Source organism: Macaca mulatta, chromosome 1 (genome assembly GCF_049350105.2).
Source record: "Macaca mulatta isolate MMU2019108-1 chromosome 1, T2T-MMU8v2.0, whole genome shotgun sequence".
NCBI lineage: Eukaryota > Metazoa > Chordata > Mammalia > Primates > Cercopithecidae > Macaca > Macaca mulatta.
The window spans coordinates 50595114-50619959 of NC_133406.1; the positions used below are offsets into that span (position 1 = coordinate 50595114).

Sequence of the window (24846 nt, forward strand, 5' to 3'; positions counted from 1 at the left end):
ATGTGGCCTCTAGTCTAGAACACTAGCTCAAGAAAACTCACTTCACCGGAAGACAGAAATGAGCAGAGAGCGGAACCAGTGAAGTGGCCTTTCAGGCCCACGCAGTCGGCATGTGTGGACGTCCCGAAGAGCTATTCACACATTCAGGGCGTTCTGCTTTGAGTAACCAGAATCTCGAGTTCCTGGGCGGCTTAGGCCGCAGACACCTCACCCTTGAGAAGGCACACCCTAGGGTGGCTCCTGCAGGACTAATGGCCTGAGCAATGCACTTGACCACACCAGCCCGGGATAAGGTGCGCGCCGCAGAGAAGGGGCAGTGGAAAGGACAGTATGTGCTTTAAGAGCTTGGGGAGCGAGGGTCCTCAAGTCAATTACAGGATTTGGGTGCCAGGTCCTGAGGATATAGCAGGCACAAGACAGACACGATCCTTGCCCTCGTGGTGTGGCTCTTCAAATTACTGTGGAAACGCGACTGTCTCGAGAGCAGAAAACCTACATTTCCCCCACCCGGACTCCAGGTTCCTGAAGTCACCTCTCCAGATGCGGGGCGGCGGTGGCCGCAGGGAACCACTCCATGCCCAGCTTGGGCCTCCTCCCGTGACCCCAGGCCCAGGACGGTCCCCTAGGTTCTCACCGAATCCTTTAATGAGCTCGGTGAAGACCCCGGGGTCGCTTTCCATGAGGCACCACTCCCCGGCATTGCCCGTCATGGCCCCGGCCACACACCGCCCCGATCCACCTCTCGCTCTCGGCCGCCCCCCGCACCAGCTGCCGCCAGCCACAGATCTCAGCAAACCCGCCGCCGAGCTCGTCCACCACACGTCACCCCGCCTACTTCCCGACAGCCTCCGGGCGCCGTCACCTGCAGCGCGACGGAGCGCGCGAGGACGCTCTAGCCACCCTAGAGACATCGAAACTCTTCCCAGGCCGTGCAGCACCGGTAGCGGATTCGGAAGGGCTGGGGCCCGAGAAGAAAGGGCGGAGATTCAGAGCGCCGAAGGAGGTAACATCCGGGATCCTCGCCCCAATGGGGCGGAGGCGGGGCAAAAGAAGAGGGGCGGGACTCGTTCCCGGGAACCGAACCTGGAATTCCCCGGCGGCAGTGGGGCTGTTGCTGTCGCTGTCGCTGCCTATCGGTCTGCCGTCTCTTGTCGTTTCCCAGCGCTGCGCAGGACTTCTCCTGGCGGCGCTGCGGGTCCAGGTGGGGGTCGGCTGCCAGGCACAGGTGAGGACATTGCGGGAAGCCGACTGGGAGCCTTTTGTGCTGTGTGAGCGGCCCCAGGGACGCGCAAAGTCTGACCAGTCCTCCATGTCTCTCACCCTCATCCCAGGGGCTGAGGCTGGGCAAACGCCGCGAAACTATCGCTCTTCGCCGCCTCGCTTCCGCGCCTGCCCACCCTGGGAAACGGAACCAGCATCGCGGTAGGGACATCCTCGCTAGGCCTGCCCGGACCATTCCTGAGGGTGGGCCTTTTCCGAAGCCGGGACCGCTCCTGCTTGTCGGCATCGCTCCCCGCAGGCCGACGTCGAGAGGGCCTGCTTTACTCCTCCTCTTTCTCCTCCTCCCGCGGCTTCTGCGCGGAGAGGCGTCGCCCGGGATCTGGGTTTTGGAAGAAGGATCTTTGTGGGAAGACAAGGCGAATTTATCATAGAGGGAATAACGAGGGAGAGGAGAAAGGTCTGTCCTACAGTCCATGGGGCTGCTAGACTGGTGGAAGGGGATGCGATGCGTCAAGGGAAAATTAGGTTGAAAACAAATGTCGTGTATTAATCTAAAAACATTTGGAATGGTTCTAAAACTGGATGATGAGTTAAAACCCAATATTTACTAAATTGCCCTCATTCAACAGGCTCTCCCAGAATACTGTAGTGTTAAGATTGAAGTTTTTAAGAGTGTATTTGTTAAAGGCTTTAAGTTGCATATTCCTTAAAAGCTGCATATTCCAAGAAAGACCCTTGGCTTCCAAGGAAAAAACAAAAAAGTTTTAGTGGATAAAACTCTGACTCCTTCCTTCTCAAATAGGTGACCTGTGCCATGGAGTTAGGGAGCCTTGTGCTACGGATTATGTGAAGCCTCGAAATAAACATGGTAAATTTTATGAGGGAAGCAACAGAGCAGCTTTTGTATTAAAAGAAGCCTGAGTACTTTATGGGGTAGAAGCCAAAATTTGTATGAAGTGTTGGTTTAAAAAAATTTTTTTTGTAACTTTCTTGAAGTTTATCTCCGAAAACTCTGCCCTCAACTTGGAGAGTGGGGGGATTCTGTTCAGTGTATTTCCTTGAGATACTTAATTGGAAAGGTTTAAGAGGCACAAGAGTCCAGAATGATTGGCATCAGAGCCCGAAGTAGTCTGTGGTATTTTTTTAAATCTGTAATATTGCTATGAACTTGAAACTGTTTTCTGTGCAGAATGCATCAAAACTAAAATTTATTTGATACCCAACTTAATTAACATGGTACCTATTGTAGACCAAACTGAAAATTTAGCCTTTGGCACAATCTAGAAGTAAGCAGAGGAGGGGGTTAAAATGTCTTTCATTATGTTAATATTTGATCCTGAGAGTTTCCATAAAAAGCCAGATTTCTGGATCTTTGAGAAAAATGAGATCTGGCAACTACTAGTTCCATACCACGTGGCAACCGGTTGGCAGCTCCCCTCAGACTAGCATGCTGTCATTTTTGCCACAGTTCCTTCCTCATCAGTTTTTATAGCATCACATTGATCAGTGGATTCAAATACCTGTATCATGGGTAAGCAAACCTCTATCATGGGCCCATTTTTGTAGTATTGTTTCTTTACATTTGTCGTGCACTCTCATAGATTGACAAATCTTTGACTTAATTTAAAAAGGAATAATCTGCAAATGTCTTTGACTTCTTGAGATGAAAGGCAGCATTTTCAAATTATCAAGAGACTTTGGAAAGATGTTGAGATGTGTAAATTCAAGAAAAATGTAAGATTCCTTGGAAATAACATATTAGTACTGATAGAAGATACTGTACATGCTGTAGTTCTGATGATTGTGAAACAAGTGCTATTATATAATGTGTTATTAGCATTTCCTGATTTTGCATTCTAAATTAAATTTTAAAAGTAGAGAAATGAACAATGCATAAAATATCCACAACCAATTTAAAATGTGGCCATGCTTGGCCGGGCGCGGTGGCTCACACCTGTAATCCCAGCACTTTGGGAGGCCCAGGCAGGTGGATCACGAGGTCAGGAGTTCAAGACCAGCCTGGCCAACATGGTGAAACCCCGCCTCTACTAAACGTACAAAAAATTAGCCGGGCACCGTGGCAGGTGCCTGTAATCCCAGCTATTGGGAGGCTGAGGCAGGAGAATCGCTTGAACTTGTAGGGCGGCGGTTACAGTGAGCCAAGATTGCGCCACTGCACATCAGCCTGGGCGACAGAGTGAGACTCTGTCTCAAAAAAACAAAAAAGAAAAATGTGGCCATGCTTTTAATATTATGGCATTGTAATATTTAACTTCTCAAGAATTTAATTTATAGAGGTTTAATACATTAGTTGTATGGTGTGTTTTAAGAGCACTAGATAGATAGGTCAGGCCCATCCAAAGAATTAACTATATTTTTTTTGTTGTTAATCTGGATTTACAACACTTGATTATCCAGGAATGGATTAACTGATGACCAGGTTCTGACCTCACTCACTGCCCAATTGCCTTCTAAACCACTGATAATGGAGCTTAAGCTTTGAGGCAGGAGATGATGGCAGTTGGAGAAAGAAGAAATTAAGTTGCTATGTATGTCTGTGTGTATCTCAAATTGCTTTTAAAAGTCAAATATAAAAATTGTAAGGCTAAATATAATTTTCGTGTAATCAATTGTATTGGTGCTCTCCATTATGATATAGATAATAGCAGGGTTATTTAAGTGCTTGTTTATTTAAATAACTTTCCAAATATATTTCACCTGGCCAGTTTTTGTGTTTTTAATAATAGATTTTTAGAATATAATTCACATATCATGAAGTTTACCATTTTAAAGTATCCAGTGCATTGGTTTCTAGTATATTCACAGAGTTGTGCAGTCATCACCACTAATTTGAGAACATTTTCATCACCCAAAAAGAAATCTATCCATTAGCAGTCACTTCCCAGTGTTCCTTCTCCGTGGCCTCTGACAACCTTAGACTAATGTACTTTTTATTTCTATGAATTTACCTACTCAGGAAAATTCATATAAATGGAATTGTAATACAATATGTGGCCTCTCGTGACTGGCTTCTTTCACCTGACATAATGTTTTCAACGTTTGTTTACATTGTGTCATGTATCAGTACTTCATCCCTTTTTATTGTCTAATAATAGTCCATTGTGTGGATGTACCATATTTTTTCATCCCTTCATCAGTCGATGGACATTTGGGTTGCTTCTACTTTTTGACTGTTATGAATAATGTTGATAAAAACATCTGTGTACAACTTTTGGTATAGATACATGTATTCCTTTTTCTTAGGTGTGTGGTGGAATTCCTGGGTCATATGCTAACTATATTTAACCTTTTGAGAAACTGCCAGACTGTTTCCCAAAGTGGCTGTGTTATTTTACATTCCCACCAGCAGTATATGAGCGTTTCATTTTCTCTAAATCCTCACCAACACTTATTATTATTGTTTTGATTATAGCCATCCTAGTGGTTGTGAAGTGGTATCTTATTGTGGTTTTGATTTGCATTTCCCTGATAACTAATGATGTTTATCGTCTTTTTATGTGTTTACTGGCCATTGGATAATCTTCTTTGGGAAAACACCTTTTCAGATTCTTTACCCATTTGTATGTCTTTGGAGTAATATTCACATATTTTGCCTATTTTTACTTGGGTTATTTATCATTTTATTAAGTTGTAAGTGTTCTTAGTATATTCTAGATACAAGTCCCTTATCGTATGTATGATTTGCAAATATTTTCTCTATTCTTGGATTGTCTTTTCACTTTCTTGATGGTGTTTTTGGAAATACAAGTTTTACATTTTGATAAAGTCCAGTTTATTTTTTTATTTTGTCACTTTTGCCTTTGGTGTCTACATTCCAACACTAATTCTGTAACACCAGCTGGGTGCCCCCCACTTCCGTTTAGTTCTGACACTAGCTACCCAGGGTTGGCATCAGATCCCACAAATTAAAGGACAAGGTCCCCACTAAGAATGCCGTTAATTTGGATGCCAGCTGTAAATGGGGTCCCCAGGCTACTCACACTTCTGCCCTGTGGATTACAATTTCAAGACTCCCCATAATCCCCTCAAGGCTGATAATTCACTAGAATGAGTCACATAACTCACTGACAGTGCTTTACTTGCAATTACAAGTTCCTGATACAACTCAGGAACAGCCAAACAGAAAGTAGACACATATGGCAAGGTTTAGGGCAAGGAAAGGATGCAGAACTTCCATGCCATCCTTGTGAAATGTGGGCACATCACTTTCCCAGCACATCAGTTTTTGTTCACCAAGGATGCTCCACTGAGTATTGATGAACAGAGTTTTTATGAGATTTCGTCACATGGGCATGATTGATTAAATCATTAGCTGCGTGACTGAACTCGATCTCAAGTCCTCTTCCTTTCCTAGAAAGTTGGCCTGACCAGTTTATTCCTCTAAACATATGGTTGGTCTTTCTAGTGACTAGCCCCCATCCTGAAGCTACCTAGGGGCCCATGTTGCCTCATTAATGTAACAAAGACACTCCTGTTTCTCAGGAAATACCAAGGGTTTTTGAAACTTTCTGCTGGGTATTATGTACAAAGACCAGATACTCTCTCTTATAAGATGCCACAGTATCATATCACTTTGCCAAATTTTGAGTTTATTTGTGTATCACACTCAGTGACAAGAAGGAGAGTAGCTTGGGACATGTTACTCTCTTTTCTGTCTTTTAAAATATGAATATGACCCTGGTAAATTTATACAATAAAGTAGAAGGGTGTCCTGGCTGCTAATAATGTTATCTGTTCCACTGTTTTATGTTGCACTCTGGAAAGTACAGTCGCAGAAGCATAGGAAAAGCTAAGCATTTTCTGCTGCAGAAAAACTGAAAGAGTATGTCCTTAGGGTTGTCATTTATATCATAATATGCAAAAGGAAGAGTCTGTGAATAAATAACTTGATTTCTTCTAATAGGGATTATAAGGATTACACTTAGAGATTACCTCTTAGACATCCTTTATAGATTTAGAAGTTCATTTTGCTGCTTGCTCTAGAAAAGTACTTGAATACCTAGTATTAAATATATTAGAAAAATGGAAATATTGTTCTTAGATGACATTTTTACTCAGCATTCACTACTTTTCTTTAAAACTTTGTTTTTTCTTGATTATATTCTTCACTACCTGCATATAGTACATTTATCATTCTCTACAGAGTTTATCTTAAAGACTTGTATTATATATTGAATTACACATACTGAGGCTTTTATTCTCAAAATGTGTTATGGGAAAGAGAAACCAATTGTGCATGATTATTTGGGAAATGATTCAGAAAGTCAACTTTAATGATATTTGGCTTTAAGTATGTATTACTAATTACATAAAAGCAATACAAAAGAGGAGACAAAAATGATAAGATTTGGTTTCTACTCTCAAGGGAACCAATAATGTAGCTACATGTGGTCACAATGAATAATACAAAGAAAAGAATTTGAAGGGGAAGGGAATTTTGAGGTTTGGTTTGGGACCTTTTAAATCCCACCAGTTGGTCCTTGGTGCAGGAAAGCAGGTGTAGTAGAATTATCTGATATTAGATGTCATTTCAGTGTTACTCATCTAACAAATATAACTAATAAGTAGAAGTAGACAGGTTGAAGTGCCACCAGAGACTGTTTTTATGAAAGCTAAGGGAGAGACTAGCAGAGTCTATGCAATGTGAAGATCAGAAAAACATAGCATTTTCTACTGGAATTGGCAATTAAGGTATCAGTCTTTGTGAAGCATGTTAGTCTTCTTAAAGTGTTTTGGATCGAAAGGTAGAGATAAAAGCTAAATTGAAAAGAGGATAATAATAAATAGAAGAAGAGGCATCCACTACACCAGGAGTTCCAGCCTGTGCTGTATTCAGTAACTACAAATTTGTCCCTAATGACTAATATGATCATTACATCTCTGATACCACCTGAGACCCAGGCTTCCACTAACATAAGCAAATTTGTACTAGAATCTTATTTGGAATATTGACACTAATATTCCCAACACAATTCAGATCACTGTACCCCTCAGTCACAGTCACATTCACAATGTGAGGTTCTCCATTCTTCCATGCACTTATCCCCCTACACCACTATGTGTTCCCCTCTCTGAGACCCAGTCTTTCATTCCTCCCATCTCTACCAAATTTCTCCACATACCATTTGGCATTCTACATCTCCTGTCAGAGGGGAATGTCTTCAATTTCCTTATCCCTCACTCCCTCAAATCTCTCTTTACATATACTCTTCACCCTTAAAAGATAAAGGAAGTATCTCTTTTGCTGTTAGTAGGCCAGTCTCAACCTGGATGCTCTAAGCTCATTCTGTCTCATTTCTTTCAGGAATCTAATTCCTTCAGTTATCCCCCTTCTCTACTGTATCTTCACCTCTCCAAATTGAATCTTTCAATCTTAGCATCTTCCCGTTGAAAAAGGTAAAAAGATTTTTCCTCTAAGTCCCATCCTCTCTCTTACTTTCATTCATAGTTTTTGTGTCTACAAAGAGTAGTCTAGCTGTGAAGTTTCCTCACTGCATATCTTCCTGATCTCACTGTAATCAAGCTACTTCTTGTACCACTCTACTGCAGTTACTCTCACTAGTCACTCCTACTTGGTAAATCCAAGATCATTTTCTAGCCTTTTATTTACTTTTCCTCTGACCATTTGAAATTATCAACCATTCACTCCTTGAAGTTCTCTTCCTCGTGGTCCATTAGTTTTCTTCAACTCTGCACCTCCTTTTCTGCCTCTTTAAAAAGCCCTTCTCTCATTAGCTCTTAGTTGTTAATATTCACCAAGATTTTATCCTTAGCCTTCCTCGTAATATATAAACATGTTCAAGTAAGGATGGTCTTCAAAACAAAACTTCTTAATTACCTTGTGTTCCTCTTTAAGTTATGGCCATATCTGTCAACATGTCTGTATGGCTCTACAGGATGCTTAGACAGTTTCTTTTCTAGAATATAAAGACAGATTAGGATTTCAGAAACCTCTTCCTGGAGCGCCTTCCCTAAACTTTATCAGTTTTTTAGTTTGCCTTCTCTCCTCAAATCTTTCTGGATTATTTAGACAGTATTATTTTATACTCCCTTGCTCACTCATAATACTTTTCTACTACAGCACTTAATTACAGTTTGCATTGTGATTCTATCTCCACAAATGAGTGTATTTCCCTGCGATAAGGAGAACAATTTTTTTTTTCAGTTTCTTTAATGGCAGAGAAATTGCCTTCATGTCTCACACATAGTATCTATTCAGTAAATGCTGGTTGAAGTTTTTGTTGGTTGTGCTGTTTTGTTTGCCATGGACAGAAGCCCAGTGCACCGAAATAACATGACAGATTGAAAGACCTCCATAAACAGTGATACTGTACTAAGAATAGTGGTGGACTGATGATGAAGTGACAATTGTTGGTCCTCCACTAGAAGGATAAAGAGGGATATTGTTTCCAGATAGCTAGTTCTAGGAGTTTTAGAGCTAATGGAAGGAGTAGAGTGAGGGTAGTTACAGATGACATAAAACAATAAACCTAAAAATGGCTTAAACAGTAAGATACATTTATGACATAATAGGAAATGTATAAGCAGGGCAGTTTCAGGTAACCCAATATCAAGGACCTAGGTACTTTCTGTTTTTTTCTATTCTGCCATCTTTATATATTGGTGTGCCATTTTAAGCTGGCTTATCTCAAGGTCTCAAGATGGTTGTTACCACTCCAGGCATGACTTGCAAATGAAAATTTCAGAAGGCAGAAAAGGGAACATTTCTTTTTAAGAGCCTGAGCCCCCTTTTGAGAATGAAGAAAACCTCAAAAGTGTTCTTTACCATGATTTTACCATGATTTTACCAGCTTTACCATGGTAAAGCTGATTTACCATGTCGTACTGGCCAGAGTCATGACACATGCCCAACTCCCTATACCAGTCATGCGGCAAGGAGAGCACCATGATTATTGGGCCTGGGTCGAGCAGCAGCAGCAGCAGCATCACCCGAGACTTGTGATAAGTATACATGCTTAGGCCTCACTGGAGACCTACTAAATTATGAAAGAAACTCAGGGCAGTGCCTGGGAGGGCTGACCCAGCAATCTGTGTTTCAGTAAGAACTTCTAGTAATTTTGATGTACACTGAGTTTGAGAACCACTGGCTTAGAGCAATAAAGATCCATCCCTTGGGGCTAGGGAAAGGCCTAGCCTCCTTTGAAGGATATGAGGCCAACAAGAGGAGAAGAGAGAAGGGGGAAGAATGAATGTTAGATCGGCAACCAAAAATGTTTACACAATCCTTCAAGGAGTACGATCTTTCTTAGTACCCACTACTATTGCTTCCCTCCCTTCTTTTATTCTCTGTGTGGGCCTCAAGACGCCATACTGACCTGCCTGCTTAATCTCTGAAGCAGCACACTGTATCTCAAAAAGGTGACTCCTCAGTTGCTTCTGATTATCACACCACTGTGGCTATAATCTTGTTTGTTTGCTGTGAAGGGCTTTCAGTTTCTTTAGGTTATAAAAATAGGAATATAAAACAAAAACATTTAAAAAACTTAAGATACCGGCCGGGCACGGTGGCTCAAGCCTGTAATCCCAGCACTTTGGGAGGCCGAGACGGGCGGATCACAAGGTCAGGAGATCGAGACCATCCTGGCTAACACGGTGAAACCGCGTCTCTACTAAAAAAAATACAAAAAACTAGCCGGGCGAGGTGGTGGGCGCCTGTAGTCCCAGCTACTCGGGAGGCTGAGGCAGGAGAATGGCGTGAACCCAGGAGGCGGAGCTTATAGTGAGCCGAGATCCAGCCACTGCACTCCAGCCTGGGTGACAGAGCGAGACTCTGTCTCAAGAAAAAAACGAAAAAAACAAAAAAAACTTAAGATATTACCAGTAGTCATTTCAAAATATTCAGATATGGTTTTTTTCTTTCATTTTCTGCCTTTCCTGATTTTTCTTCAGGACATTTATATTGATTTTGTACTAAAGGAAAAACTATCGAACTTAAAAGATGTTGTTAAAAGAGTTAATAACATTTCAGTAAACCTACATTTTGTTTTCCTTTCTTAATTTTATTGTGCCCATCTAGTTGTAATAACATTTTGCCTTTTTGATAGGTTTCCTAAAGACAAAAAAATGGAGGAATCCGTAAACCAAATGCAGCCATTGAATGAGAAGCAGATAGCCAATTCTCAGGATGGATATGTATGGCAAGTCACTGACATGAATCGACTACACCGGTTCTTATGTTTCGGTTCTGAAGGTGGGACTTATTATATCAAAGAACAGAAGTTGGGCCTTGAAAATGCTGAAGCTTTAATTAGATTGATTGAAGATGGCAGAGGATGTGAAGTGATACAAGAAATAAAGTTATTTAGTCAAGAAGGCAGAACCACAAAGCAAGAGCCTATGCTCTTTGCACTTGCCATTTGTTCCCAGTGCTCCGACATAAGCACAAAACAAGCAGCATTTAAAGCTGTTTCTGAAGTTTGCCGCATTCCTACCCATCTCTTTACTTTTATCCAGTTTAAGAAAGATCTGAAGGAAAGCATGAAATGTGGCATGTGGGGTCGTGCCCTCCGGAAGGCTATCGCGGACTGGTACAACGAGAAAGGTGGCATGGCCCTTGCTCTGGCAGTTACAAAATATAAACAGAGAAATGGCTGGTCTCACAAAGATCTATTAAGATTGTCACATCTTAAACCTTCCAGTGAAGGTAAGCATAAGATCTTCATTGGGAACAAGGGTGGATAAGGGATATCCAATAAATAGCAAATTTTTATTTAACATAAGTGTGTAATATTTTCTAGAAATAGCCTTTCTTTCTCAAAACATGCATTAATTCAAATATGTTTAATGCCTTCCTGGGATTACACACCTACCACAGGCAATCCAGACATTAATAATCAAGAATCAAATGACGGGTTTATAGATTAATAATCTGAATCTTAAAGTGCCACTGTCCTAACTGGAATGCTCACCCAAGTGATTATGGACTGCGTAAGTAGCATGGACAGATTAAAAGTTGCAATAATCCTTGGATATGGGTACGATCATTAGAAGGAACTGCTTTTGAGTTCCAGCTTTGCCAGTTACTCAGCAGATATTCAAATTTGGTCTCAGTATAATCGTTTGTAAAACTTAGGTAAACTGTACACAACTATTCCATAAGATCATGTATAGAAAACTGCTCTGTAACCAATGAAATGCTAAGTAGAAAAGTAAAAAAAAAAAAAAAAAAAAAAAGGTGCAATAAGCAAAACAGCTCCTTGCCAGTAGGTGGCAGATGGCCATGCTGTACCCACTTCTCTAGCCCATTCTTTTTTTTTCCTCCCCATCTTCCTAGGACATGTGTTCCTTGGAACCTAAAGGGATATACCTTGTACAGTGCTGAACTTAACAGTTCAGGAAGTTAATTGTTTTCAGGCAGTCAGTCAGGGGACCTGATAACTTGGGGCAGTGTTTCTGTATCTATGGAAAGAGACTTTTGAAAAGTTAGTTGACTCTATAATAATTACTAGTCCTTTTAAGGAAAGAAATAAGAAAAACTCTTGGGCAGGAGTAATTTGAAGTGTGAAGTTCCACAAAAATCAACATGTACAAAATTTGACATTTTTTTTTTTTTTGCACCAGAAGTGAAACTTGAAAAGACAGCCACTCAGAAGGGTGGGTTCACGTTTCAGTTCTGTGGCCTTAAGCCAAGTAACAAGCTGAGTTTCTGTACCTTCATCTAAAAAGGAGGGTAAGGAGAATAAGCTTACAATTATTGAGACTAAATGTCCCAGCACCTAACATATAGTAGAAGTATACTTTGGTTCTTTCTCCCTTCCACACATATCTTTATGTACAGAATCTCTTCAGTAATTCCTAACTTATCATTTTAATTATAAGTGGAATTTTTCAAATGAAATGTGAACAATAAATTGCAAGTATTTATATGTACAAGCATTTTATTTTGATTTTATTAGATTACATGTTTTAAAATAGTTGAATAATATGGAAAAATATGACGCAGTCGTACTCTTCAAAAGAAATAACTGCATATCAGCAGTCCCCAACCTTTTTGGCATTAGGGACTGGTTTTGTGGAAGACAGTTTTTCCAGACAGTGGGGAGGGCAGGGTGGTTTCAGAATGAAACTGTTCCACCTCAGATCATCAGGCATTAGATTCTCATAAGGAGAGCGCAACCTAGATTCCTCACATGCACAGATCACAGTAGGGTTCGCGCTCCTATGAGACTAATGCCCAGCTACCTATCTGACAGGAGGTGGAGCTCACTTGCCTGCCGCTCACCTCCTGCTGTGTGACCCAGTTCCTAACAGGCCATGGACTGGTATCTGTGTATGGCCTTGGAGTTGAGGACTCTTGCTGTATATGATATGTTGTAATTTACTCCAGATTTTTCCTAAACATGTATTACTGTGTTTCACTAAATTTTGTTATATGCCTTCTATGTTTCAGTAAAAAGTATATTATTGCTATTGCTATTGCTATTGCTGTTTTTTTTTAGGTCAGTTGAAATAGTTGCATGTATACCATTGTATGACTGTAATTTATTAGCTAGTCTCTTATTGACAAGAATTTTTTCTGTTTTTTTAATACTGTTATTGACAACTGTTGTTTCTGGTTTTTTGATACTGTTACAAAAATACTACAGTGCAAACTCTTGCATAGAGTACATACTTTCATAATGGTTAAATCCACAAACAGTATGTGAAGGATCAGTGTACCCACATTTGAACACTGACTGTTGTCATTATTTTTTAATCTATTTCAGTAGAATCATGAAAGATTCTTTGAATTTACATTTTTGGGCAGAAGCTCATCTTTTCATGTGCTTATTTTTATATATATACACACACATATATTTATATATACACACCTATATATATGTATACATATATGTGTGTATATATAGGTATATATATGTATGTGTATATATACCTATATATAGGTATATATATATTTTGTATTTTTATATATAAAAATATTTATTATATACATTTTGTATTTTTAGTAGACACAGGATTTCACCATGTTGGTAATGCTGGTCTCAAACTCCTGACCTCAGTTGATCCGCCTGCCTTGGCCTCCCAAAGTGCTGGGATTACAGGCATGAACCACCGTGCTGGGCCCTCAGCAAATATTTATTGAGCACCTACTATGGATAGACACTGTTCTAAGAACTTGGGGTTCATATTACAGGAGTTTATTATTATGTACAGTGCATGCATTTTTTCTTCTTTTTTTTCCTTTGTCTTTTTTTTTTTTTTTTGGTTGGGGGACATTTCTGGCACACTAAAGTTTGGAATTTTAATGTAGTCAAACTTATCAGTGTCTTCATAGGTTTATGTTTTGTGTTAGGATTAGAAGGGCCTTTTCCAACCTAAAATACTTATCTGTGGTTTTTTCCTAACATTTTCATGGTTAAGAAACATTATTTTTTATATTTAAATTTTTTATCCAAATATTTGATCCAACGTAAGAAGGACTTAGGCATCCAGCTTTATTTATTTGTTTGTTGAGATGTGTCTTGGAAGTGTGGAGCAAGTACTATAGACTAAGAGAAAGACCGCCCATTACTAGTCTGATTGGACCAGTTTCTGAACTTGTGAAAATAATTATTCTGTGCTTTGTTTTTTTGGTCTATATAATGAGGAATTAGTACATGTTCCCTAAACTTACTTCCACACATAGGATTCTTTAATTTGAAACTGTTGAGGGCAGAACTCATAATTGAAACCATGTTAGTAATATCACATTGGACATGGAGAATCCCTAGCATTTTGAAGTTTAAAAATTTGGAAAAACTGTAAGCAACAGAATTAATAGTATTTTAATATCTTAACTGTAATGTGTATTTATAACCGATAAAACAAGTCAAAATGTGATTCAAGTAATCAGGTATGGTATTTTTATTGTGCACCCACTGTGTGGCCGGCACAATTACAGAACTGGGTAGGATAAAGCTGCTTTAAGGAATTTTTATTTTCATTGGAAAAACAAAATAGAAGATATACTCACATGAAACATTTACTCATTTAAGATGATTTTGTACCAAAATCTGGAAGATAGCAAGAGTCACAATACTTGAGAAGTTCCTGCATGTTAGTGTTAACTTTTGATCAAGTTATTTAGAATTCAAAAATAACATAATAGGCTCAATTGGCATAGAGATGTGTTTCATATGGCCTATACAATATTTTAGGGTAAAAATGAATTCTTTGTCATCATCTTTAAAAATCAGAAGACATAAAAACTCGTATTCTGGCTTCTCTTGAAAGTAATTTTTTTTTATTTTGGCAGCACGAAGTCGATACATGGCTACACCACTTGTCAGGGCACACTCTGTTCAGTCACCACACCCTCACAACTGTCTATTACATCACCGTGGTGGTGTTTTGTTTTTTTGTGTTTTTTTGAGACAGAGTCTTACTCTGTTGCCCGGGCTGAAGTACAGTGGCGTGATCTTGGCGCACTGCAACCTCTGCCTCCTGGGTTCAAGTGATTCTCCTGCCTCAGCCTCCTGAGTAGCTGGTATTACAGGCATGCGCCACCACACCCAGCTAATTTTTTAATTTTAGTAGAGACAGAGTTTCGCCATGTTGGGCAGTCTGTTCTCGAACCCCTGACCTCAGGTGATTCACACACCTTGACCTCCCAAAGTACTAGGATTACAGGTGTGAGCCATGGCGCCCGGCCTCACCGTGGTGGTTTTATTTCTTTATTTTATTTGCCCTTCCCTCATAGACATTTTAATGTTGTAATCCAATCCCTGCTGTGTTACAGAAGTGGTGAAACTAAGACCTAGAAAGACCACCATTTATTGGCAGAGTATAGGCTAGAACCTAGAACCCAGATTTTCTCACTCCCAATCCAAGGCTCTTTTCTCTTTCTTCTATTGGAAGAAATTATGGAGGGAATCAACAAGTTACTGTTTTCTTCTTCTTTTTTTTTCTTTGGACCAGTAATACTTCTCAGCTATTAAAACACAGTGTAAAAGAACCTACCTACCTGTCCACTTCTATTTATTTCTGCTGTTTGTAAATATACATATTTTATTCAACAGCAAAGAGAGACAAATGAATATAATTAATATAAGATAATACAATATAATACAATATTAATTGAGATACATCTGTACTCTTGTGAGTTGTTCTGAGATTATGGACCTGAAACTTTCTAATGCTGGTGTCTTTGAAAAGAAAGAAAAGCCTCTGTAATAAAACTACTCAGGATACAGATTTTTTTACTCCAAAGTCTCATATTTAAATAGTAATAACTGAATAAGAAAATTAATTCACACCATTTGCTTAACAGTTATATCATGGAAAGCAGCATCCCAGTGTAAGGGCATTAACTCTTGTGTGTTGTTCATATAATGCATTTTGAGGAAACATGTTCTATTTTTTTACTTGGTAATCCTGCATGCTTTTTCAATTCTTTATCTTGTTAAAGGACTTGCAATTGTGACCAAATATATTACAAAGGGCTGGAAAGAAGTTCATGAATTATATAAAGAAAAAGCACTCTCTGTGGAGACTGAAAAATTATTAAAGTATCTGGAGGCTGTAGAGAAAGTGAAGCGCACAAGAGATGAGCTAGAAGTCATTCATCTAATAGAAGAACATAGATTAGTTAGAGAACATCTTTTGACAAATCACTTAAAGTCGAAAGAGGTGAGTGAATTATATGTTACAGCATGTGATTAGACATGAGTAATTTACTGTAGGTGCTAAAAGGATAAACTTGGGGTAGCTATATATTTATACTTCTAAAAAGAAAAATTATTTAAAATGTATCTTGAAATTAATGTCTATTTAAAACACCTACCATGATGTTCAACATGATGTAGGTGGCATTTGTGTTAGTTTCACTCCAGAAAATCTACTGCCTTGCTAATTAAAAAAAAAAATCATCTACGCATTTCCTTCACAAAATATACTTCACTTCCTTTTTCTAGTAAAAAAAAAAAAAAAAACTTAGCTTATTTGATAAGTCTTTGACTTAGACATTTTCATTCTGAAAGTACTCTGAACCCCAAATGAAAGCCTGAGACTATATTATGAATATTTATTGATATAGGTGTGTTATACTGATTTATTTTCCCTTAATTCCTGGTATTTCTATCTATGTTATTGCAATAGGTATGGAAGGCTTTGTTACAAGAAATGCCTCTTACTGCATTACTAAGGAATCTAGGAAAGATGACTGCTAATTCAGTACTTGAACCAGGAAATTCAGAAGTATCTTTAGTATGTGAAAAACTGTGTAATGAAAAACTATTAAAAAAGGTAAGCATTATCAGTGTTCTTTGTTAGCTACTACTAACTGAAAAAGTGGCTCCTAAATTTTAGAAATGCAGTCAGTGCATTTTTAAGGTATTTTGAGATGTTCATTATACCAAATTGCATTATGGCTCTTAAGTGTAAGTTTAATACGTTTTCATTTTTCTCTTTGCTCTATGAAATGTAGTTATTAGCTACAATAACACAAAAATCTAAGGAGTATACATAATCACTGTTTTTTGCTAAAATTTTCCTTATACTTTGTTTTGTTTCTAGGCTCGTATACATCCATTTCATATTTTGATTGCATTAGAAACTTACAAGACAGGTCATGGGCTGAGAGGAAAACTGAAGTGGCGCCCTGATGAAGAAATTTTGAAAGCATTGGATGCTGCTTTTTATAAAACATTTAAGGTAGTGATATGATTTTTGTTTTAAAACAAATGACTCAAGACTTAATATCTTTTGTAATAATACATTTTAAAGGTAGTATTAATAGTTTAATCATTTTTTAATTAGGTATTCATTTGTTTTTCTTTAGTTCATATGAGGTGGGTATATAATTAATATCGTGTAAGTTTATGAGTAAAGTATTTCTCTTTACCTTTGGGTAGCAACTAATTATTCTAAGATCATTTTGGTAGCTTTTAAGTTACTAACTGTATTAGTTTGTTCTTGCAGTGCTATAAAGAAGTACCTGAGACTGAGTAGTTTATAAACAAGAGAGGTTTAATTGGCTCATGATTCCACAGGTTGTACAGGAAGCACAGTGGCTACTGCCTTGCTTCTGAGGATGCCTTGGGAAACTTAAAATCATGGCAGAAGGGGAAGCAAACACATCCTTCTTCACATGGCGGCAGGAAGAAGTGATGAGCAAAAGTGGGGGAAGCTCCTTCAGATCTCGTCTGAACTCATTCACTATCACAAGAACAGTATAGGGGAAATCACCCCTATGATTCAATTATCTCTACCTGATCCCACCCTTGAACACGTGGGAATTATAGGAACTACAATTCAAGATGATATTTGGGTGGGGACACAGCCAAACCATATCAACAATCATGGCAGAAGGGGGATATGGTGCTAAGCTATTAGACTGCCCCCGTGATCCAATCACCTTCCCCCAGGTCTCACCTTCAACACTGGGGATTACAGTGAACATAAGATTTGTGTGGAGACACAAATCCAACCCGTGTCACTAACTTTAGAAATTTGCCTTCCTATCAGGTCCTTTGACTTGGTCCTCTGTTTTCCCCATTAATTGGTAGATACATCTCATCAGTCTTGATAAAAAATGAGGTTTTTAGTAATGGAAATCTCACATCAAAGACAGAAGCTAAAACGTCTTGCTGTATAACAAAATACTAGCAACCAAATTCAGCAGCAAAATAAAAGGATTACACACCATAACCAAGTGATATTTATCCGTGGCATACAAGGATAGTGCAACATATGACAGCCAATCAATGTAATACATCACGTTAGTAGAATGAAGTGATAAAAACCACATGATCATCTTATTGATGCAGAAAAAGCATTTCACAAATTTCAACATTCCTTCGTGATAAAAAGAAAACCACTATATAAACCTGAAATTAACTCCCTCAACATGATAAAGGCCAGAGATTTAAAAAACAAAAATGTTTAAACCCCATAGCTAATGTCATAATGGTGAGTGATTGTAATGTTTTCCCCTAAAATCAAGAAAAAGACAAGGATGCCCAGTTTTTCCACTTTAATTCCACATAGTATTGGAAGTTCTAGTAATAAGGCAAGAAAATGAAATAATGAAAGACATCTCAATTGGAAATAAAGAAGTAAAATTATCCTCAGATGCTATGATCTCGTATTTAGAAAATGCTAAAGAATCCACCAAAAACTCTAAAGTTAAAAAATGAATTCAACAAAGTTACAGGGTATAAAACCAACACATAAAAAATCAGTTGTATTTCTATATACTAGCAATGAACAATCCAAAAAAAGAAATTAAGAAAACATTTCCATTTAGAATATCATCAAAAAATAAAAGACAAGAGTAAATTTAAGAAGCTGCAAGACTTACACAGTGAGAACTACAAAACACTGCTAAAAGAAATTAAGTCATGAATAAATAGAAACACATCTGTGTTTGCAGATTGGAAGACTTAATATTGTTAAGATGACAATACTATCCAAAGCAGCCAATCTACAGATTTAATGCAATCCCTTTCAAAATCCCAATGGCATGTTTTACAGAAATAGAAAAACCCATTCTAAAATTCCTAAGAAATTTCAAGTGACCCCAAATAGCCAAAACAATCTTTAAAAAAAGAACAAAGTCTGGAGGACTCTTCAGTAACTCTTTCAGTTACCACAAACCTGCAGTAATCAAAACAGTGTGGCACTGGCAAAAGAATAAACATACAGACCAATGAAATAGAGTCCAGAGTTAAAACCTTGCGTATATGTTCAGTTGACTGTTTTTTTTTTGTTTTGTTTTGAGACAGAGTCTCACTGTGCCACCCAGTTTGAAGTGCGGTGGTGCAATATCAGCTCACTGCAACCTCCGCCTCCTGGGTTCAAGTGATTCTCATGCCTCAGCCTCCCAAGTAGCTGGGATTACAGGCATGCACCATCACACTCAGCTAATTTATTCCATTTTTAGTAGGGACGGGGTTTCACTGTTAGCCAGGCTCATCTTGAACTCCTTGCCTCAAGTGATCCACCCACCTTGGCCTCCCAAACTGCTAGGATTACAGGCGTGAGCCACTGCACCAGGATGTCAGTTGACTTTTGATGAGGATGTCAAGATGATTCACTGGGGAAAGGACAATCTTCAACAAATGGTGTTGGGAAAACTGCATATTCACATACAAAAGAATGAAGTTGGACCATTATCTTACACCAAATACAAGATTAGTTCAAAGTGGATCAGTGACCTAAATTTAAGAGCTAAAACTAGAAAACACCAAAAACACAGGCAGCAGAAGAAAAAATAAATTGAACTTCATCAAACTTAAAAATTTTGTGTATTAAAGGATACTATCAAGAAAGCTAAAAGATAATCTACACAATGGGAGAAAATATTTGCAGACCATATATCCGTTAAGTGCCTAATATCCAGAATACTGAAAACTACAAATTCAGCAAAAGTACAAACAACCTAGTTTAAAAATGGGCAAAGTCCTTGAATAGACATTTTTCTAATGATATACAAATGAGTAATAAGAACATGAAAAGAGCCAGGTGCCCTATAATCCCAGCACTTTAGGAGGCTAAGATGGGTTGATCACCTGAGGTCAGGAGTTCGAGACCAGCCCGGCCAACATGGTGACACCCCATCTCTACAAAAAAAAAAAGTACAAAAAATTAGCTGGATATGGTGGCGGGCACCTGTAATCCCAGCTACCCATGAGGTTGAGACAGGAGAACCTCTTGAACCCAGGAGGCAGAGGTTGCATTGAGCTGAGATTGTGCCATTGCACTCCAGCCTGGGCAACGAGCGAAACTCCGTCTCAAAAAAAAAAAAAAAAAAAAAAAAAACCATGAAAAATACTCAACATCATTGATAATCAGAGAAATGCAAATCAAGATGACAGTGTGATACCACTTCACATCTAGTTGGATAGCTAATATCAAAAAAGCAGAAAACAAGAACTGGGGAAGATGTGGAGAAATTGGAACCTTAGTGTATGGTGGGAATGTAAAATGGTGTAGCCCCTGTGGAAAACAATTTGGCAGTTCTCAAAAGGTTAAACGTAGAATTACCATACCATCCAGCAATTCCATTTCTAGGTATATACCCAAAAGAATTGAAAACAGGTATTAAACAGATATTTGTTTACCAATATTCACAGTATCATTATTCACAATAGCCAACAGTTAAATGTATTCTTGTCTTTTATTTTTGATGCTATTGTGAACAAATGTTTTCTTAATTTTCTTTTTTGTTCATTGCTAGTATATAGAAATACAGCTGATTTTGATGAACAACCCAAATGTTCATCAGCAGATGGATAAGCAAAATGTGGTATATATAATGGAATATTATTCAGCCTTAGAAAAGAAATACATTTGATACATGCTACACCATGGATAAATCTTGAAAAGATTACACTAAGTAAAATAAGCCAGACAAACAAGGACAAGTATTGTATGATTGCATTATATGAGGTATCTACAGTAGGCAAATTTATAGAGACAGAATGTGGAATAGAAGTTGTCAGGGGCTAGGGAGAGACATGGCACTGGGGGGTTATTACCTAATTGGTACAAGTTCTATTTGGGATGATGAAAAAGTTCTAGAAATTGATAGAGGTGATAGTTATACAACATTGTGAATGTGCTTAATGCCACTGAATTATACATCTAAAAATGGTTAAAAAGGTCAAATTTATGTTACATTTTACCACAATAAAAATTTCTTACTAAAAAACTCTGATTTTACTTCAATGAGGAAAGATTTTAAAAATAGGATGGTAACTTATTTAACTAAAATTATTGAATAGGTTCTTACTTCGTTTGTTTTGCCTGTAAAAGCTAAGCATTTTTATTTATTATTTTTTTAATTTTCAATCATAGCTGCTATGCCAGATGAGCATTTTTAAATAGTTGTCAATTGGTATATCAAAAATCTGAAGGCCTTTTATTAGAGTCTTTTTAATGTAAGATGATAAGTAAATATGATTTAGAAATTTAATCTACTCATAATTTCTATTATGCTTTTGATGATTGTTTTGTTTTCTCTGTAGACAGTTGAACCAACTGGAAAACGTTTCTTACTAGCTGTTGATGTCAGTGCTTCTATGAACCAAAGAGTTTTGGGTAGTATACTCAACGCTAGTACAGTTGCTGCAGCAATGTGCATGGTGAGAACACCTAAGACAATTTTGCCACTCTAAAAACATGTTTACTGTAGAACAAAACTATAAGTTAAATAATGATTAAGAATTATGTTTTCACTTTTTTCTGTCCTTTCAGCTTGTCACATTTTTTATTTTATATTTAAAGATAATGGTGTAAAGCCAAAGTGTTAAGTGTGTTGAAAAAGTATGTCTAGAGAACAAGCAGAATAGAAATTTTAATTTTTACAACAAAAGATTAAATATTAATGGATTTTTTAGGAAGTAGATAATGCTTAGATAAAATGAAAAAAAGACATAAAAATTTTTTTAAACTTATTTTTAAAATAATGCTTAAATTATTTAATGATATGAAACTTAAAAGATCTGGGAACTAATAGGAGTGTCTAGGAGACTTTAGTTCTATCTTGACTGTCAGTGAATAACAAACAGATGAATAGTAGGCAAACTTTTTAGCTTCTTTACTGGGGCTTTATTTCTTACCTAATAAAATGAGAAGAATATTTACTGTATTTGCTTCAAAGGATAGTCATGACAGCCAGTTTTTTTGTGAAAGTACTTTGAAAGCTGTACTACTGTTACTGTATCGTTCTAAAACACACTAATAAAAAGTTAAGAAATAAACATCAGTGTTTCTTTTAAACATGAAGTTGGATAAAATTCAAAATATTGTTATTTCCCCCAAAATTTGCTGAAAATTACTGCCATTGAATTTTTCAGGTTGTCACAAGAACAGAAAAAGATTCTTACGTAGTTGCTTTTTCCGATGAAATGGTACCATGTCCAGTGACTACAGATATGACCTTACAACAGGTTTTAATGGCTATGAGTCAGGTAAGAAACTGTGCTTTTTAAGTTTACTTAGTTAAGTTTACATAACATGTAGAATGATTTTATATTGATGTCATGTATGGTATTAATCTGTGAGAACAAAAATTTTTTTGTCTTAAATTTCTCATGACAAGTACAAAAACTGAAAATATATATGCAGGCTTTGGGAAGGCTGTATATATTGGTGCTAAACAAAATGATACTGTAAAAACTAGTATTTTTAAGGATTTATTTACTTATTTATTCATGCTTTTGTTCTGAATTAGATCCCAGCAGGTGGAACTGATTGCTCTCTTCCAATGATCTGGGCTCAGAAGACAAACACACCTGCTGATGTCTTCATTGTATTCACTGATAATGAGACCTTTGCTGGAGGTGTCCATCCTGCTGTTGCTCTGAGGGAGTATCGAAAGGTAAAACAAATTCTAATATGGTTTCTCACCCAAATAATATTTTAATACTTGATTTTTTTTTTTTTTTTGAGACAGGACCTCATTCTATTGCCCAGGCTGGAGTGCAGTGGCTCAGTCATAGCTCACTGCAACCTCAACCTCCCAAGCTTAAGTGATTGTCCGACCACAGCCTCCCAAGTAGCTGGGACTACAGGAGTGTGCCACCTTGCCCACCTAATTTTTTGTGGGGATGGGGTTTCACCATGTTGCCCAGGCTGGTCTCAAACTCCTAGGCTCAAGTGATTCTCCAGCCTCGGCTTCCCAAAGTGCTGGGATTACAGCCACACCTGGCCATTCTTGATTCTTATTCACTTAAGTTTTTCAAAAAATGTTACTACAAGTAGTTCTGTGTCTTATATAGGAGCCAATGTCCGTTATAGACTCAGCAGTACTTAAGAAAAAGTATTGGTTACACATATATAATTTAACCAGTTTCCATTGTTAAACATTACTAAGAATATCCTTTGCAAACAGTATTTTTGGTAATGATCAGAATATTTGTTTTACCTTAGCTGTAAGTTTTTTTTAATAATTCAGTGTGCTCCTTGAAAATTTGAAAGTATTATTAGTGAGTTTTGCAAAAGGATTACATAAAATTAAAGCTATAATCTATGCTCTACGTTTTATGGACATATCTGTGTTCTAATCAGTATCCTCCTGTTGAGCTTTCTGAAATGGCATGAATCGTCACTCTCCAATATGTGTTGCCACTAGTCACATGGGACTTTTGAGCACTTAAAATACGGCTGGTATGACTAGAAGTAGAAATAGAACTTGTTGATGAAGAGTAGTGGTTCTCAAAGTGTGGTTTCCCTACCAGCAGTCTTAGCCTCACCTGCAACCTTAATAGAAATGCAAATTCCTGAGGGCCAACAAAGATCTGCTGAATCAGAAACTCTGACATTGGGACTGTGTTTTAACAAGCCCTCTGGAGCATTCTGATGCAGGCTTAAGTTTGAAAGCTACAGGTGAGGGAATAGATTTTTTTTTTTTTTTTTTTTTTTAAGAAATGGGGTCTCCATCACTGGAGTGCAATGGTGCTATCATAGCTTACTGTAACTTGAAATCCTGGCCTCCCAAAGCACTAAGATTACAGCCATGAGGCACTGCCCAACCAGGATAGAATGTAAAGACTGTTAGGTTATGAGTCCCGAGTCTTTCTCTTACTCTGTGTGGACCTGAGCAAATTATTACTGATCTACATCATAGTAAGTTATAGTCCCTACCTCTTACATTTGTTTTAACAATTACGTTAGATGTATTATTTAAAGAGTTCATTGTAGTTTCTCACGTGTATACATTCAGCGATTGTAGGTTTTTCTCAAAAACTCAATTATTTTAATCTTACATGTAGCTGTAGAGGACAAGTTCTTACATGGAACATGTATATATCGCACATATCAGTCATCAGCCAAAAGTTGATCATCCCAGAGAGATATTTCCTTATATTTATATATACTCATACACACTGCCCCAGCATTTGATATGTTGATAAAAATATCTGGCGCCCTTAATACCCTGACAGGTTTCGTAAGTACAGAGTGCCTAGGCTGCTCAATAATGTATGCTGCAGCCGATAGAACAAGTAAAGTAATTGATGAGAAAAGTAGAAATTTCAGGCAGATTCTAATACAATTTTATTGTCCATTCTTCTAAAACTCCCATATTCTAGCCTTAAAAGATTGACCCTCCCCCCCAAAAAAATGACTTTGTAATTAAAAAGCTCTGGTAGAGAAATGTTAAAGTGATTTAATTTTGGATGTATTTTGTGTTTCCTTACATACATGTTCTTAATATGTATTTTGGTCTTTTTCTACAGAAAATGGATATTCCAGCTAAACTGATTGTTTGTGGAATGACATCAAATGGTTTTACCATTGCAGACCCAGATGATAGAGGCATGTTGGATATGTGTGGCTTTGATACTGGAGCTCTGGATGTAATTCGAAATTTCACATTAGATATGATTTAACCGTAAGCAGCAGCACGATCCAGAGATCCATTGCCATCAGTGATCTCACTAAAAATATACAGCTACTTCCCAGCTAATCCCCACCCAATGAATGATGATGGTATAGTATGTGTATAATGGAAAGTTACCTTACTGAAAAAAAAAAAAAAAAAAGAAGGAAAAATAAGATGGGCCCAAAGGTCTGTCTACTAAACTAGCTCTTGGGGAAATAGCTTCAGGATACTGTAGTTTCCTCTATCTGATAGAGAACTTTTTGCTAATAGATACTGTA

General features: G+C 37.8%; 2 protein-coding genes across 48 annotated transcripts in view; one reads left to right on the forward strand and one right to left on the reverse strand.

Annotated features, from left to right (window-relative positions):
• Window positions 1-1533, reverse strand: part of UCHL5 (ubiquitin C-terminal hydrolase L5) — a 53448-nt gene extending 51915 nt beyond the window's left edge. For 15 of the 44 annotated variants that reach the window (XR_013417178.1, XR_013417177.1, XR_013417170.1 and 12 more), the window contains exon 1: window positions 1084-1533. Coding sequence is in view for 35 of the 44 variants with exons in the window: in XM_028851593.2 (XP_028707426.2) it covers window positions 1084-1507 (424 nt within the window). In the remaining 9 variants the exon portion in view is untranslated. Of the gene's footprint in view, window positions 1-634 lie in introns of all 44 variants that reach the window. The other 29 variants (XR_013417204.1, XR_013417203.1, XR_013417197.1 and 26 more) reach the window with 3 other exon arrangements.
• Window positions 861-24738, forward strand: RO60 (Ro60, Y RNA binding protein). 4 transcript variants are annotated; one of them, XM_078001676.1, is made up of 11 exons: window positions 1063-1225; window positions 1332-1678; window positions 2024-2089; window positions 10308-10906; window positions 15650-15870; window positions 16339-16485; window positions 16756-16893; window positions 21210-21326; window positions 22041-22154; window positions 22418-22564; window positions 24423-24738. In XM_078001676.1, exons 4-11 carry the CDS (start codon window positions 10327-10329, stop codon window positions 24573-24575), a joined length of 1617 nt encoding a protein of 538 aa, XP_077857802.1. In that variant the 5' UTR covers window positions 1063-1225; window positions 1332-1678; window positions 2024-2089; window positions 10308-10326; the 3' UTR covers window positions 24576-24738. The 4 variants fall into 4 exon arrangements, with proteins under 4 accessions (XP_014976658.2, XP_077857802.1, XP_014976654.2 ...); XM_015121168.3 differs by lacking the exon at window positions 2024-2089; XM_015121172.3 differs by lacking the exons at window positions 1063-1225; window positions 1332-1678; window positions 2024-2089 and adding an exon at window positions 861-1003.
• Window positions 24739-24846: the final 108 nt, after the last annotated feature.

Coding starts and splice junctions, on each gene's coding strand:
- RO60 (XM_015121172.3), top strand. CDS start 10,327: ATGGAGGAATCCGTAAACCAAATGCAGCCATTGAATGAGAAGCAGATA. Junction 21,327..22,040: donor TTGCTGCAGCAATGTGCATG/GTGAGAACACCT, acceptor TGAATTTTTCAG/GTTGTCACAAGAACAGAAAA. Junction 22,565..24,422: donor CTCTGAGGGAGTATCGAAAG/GTAAAACAAATT, acceptor CTTTTTCTACAG/AAAATGGATATTCCAGCTAA.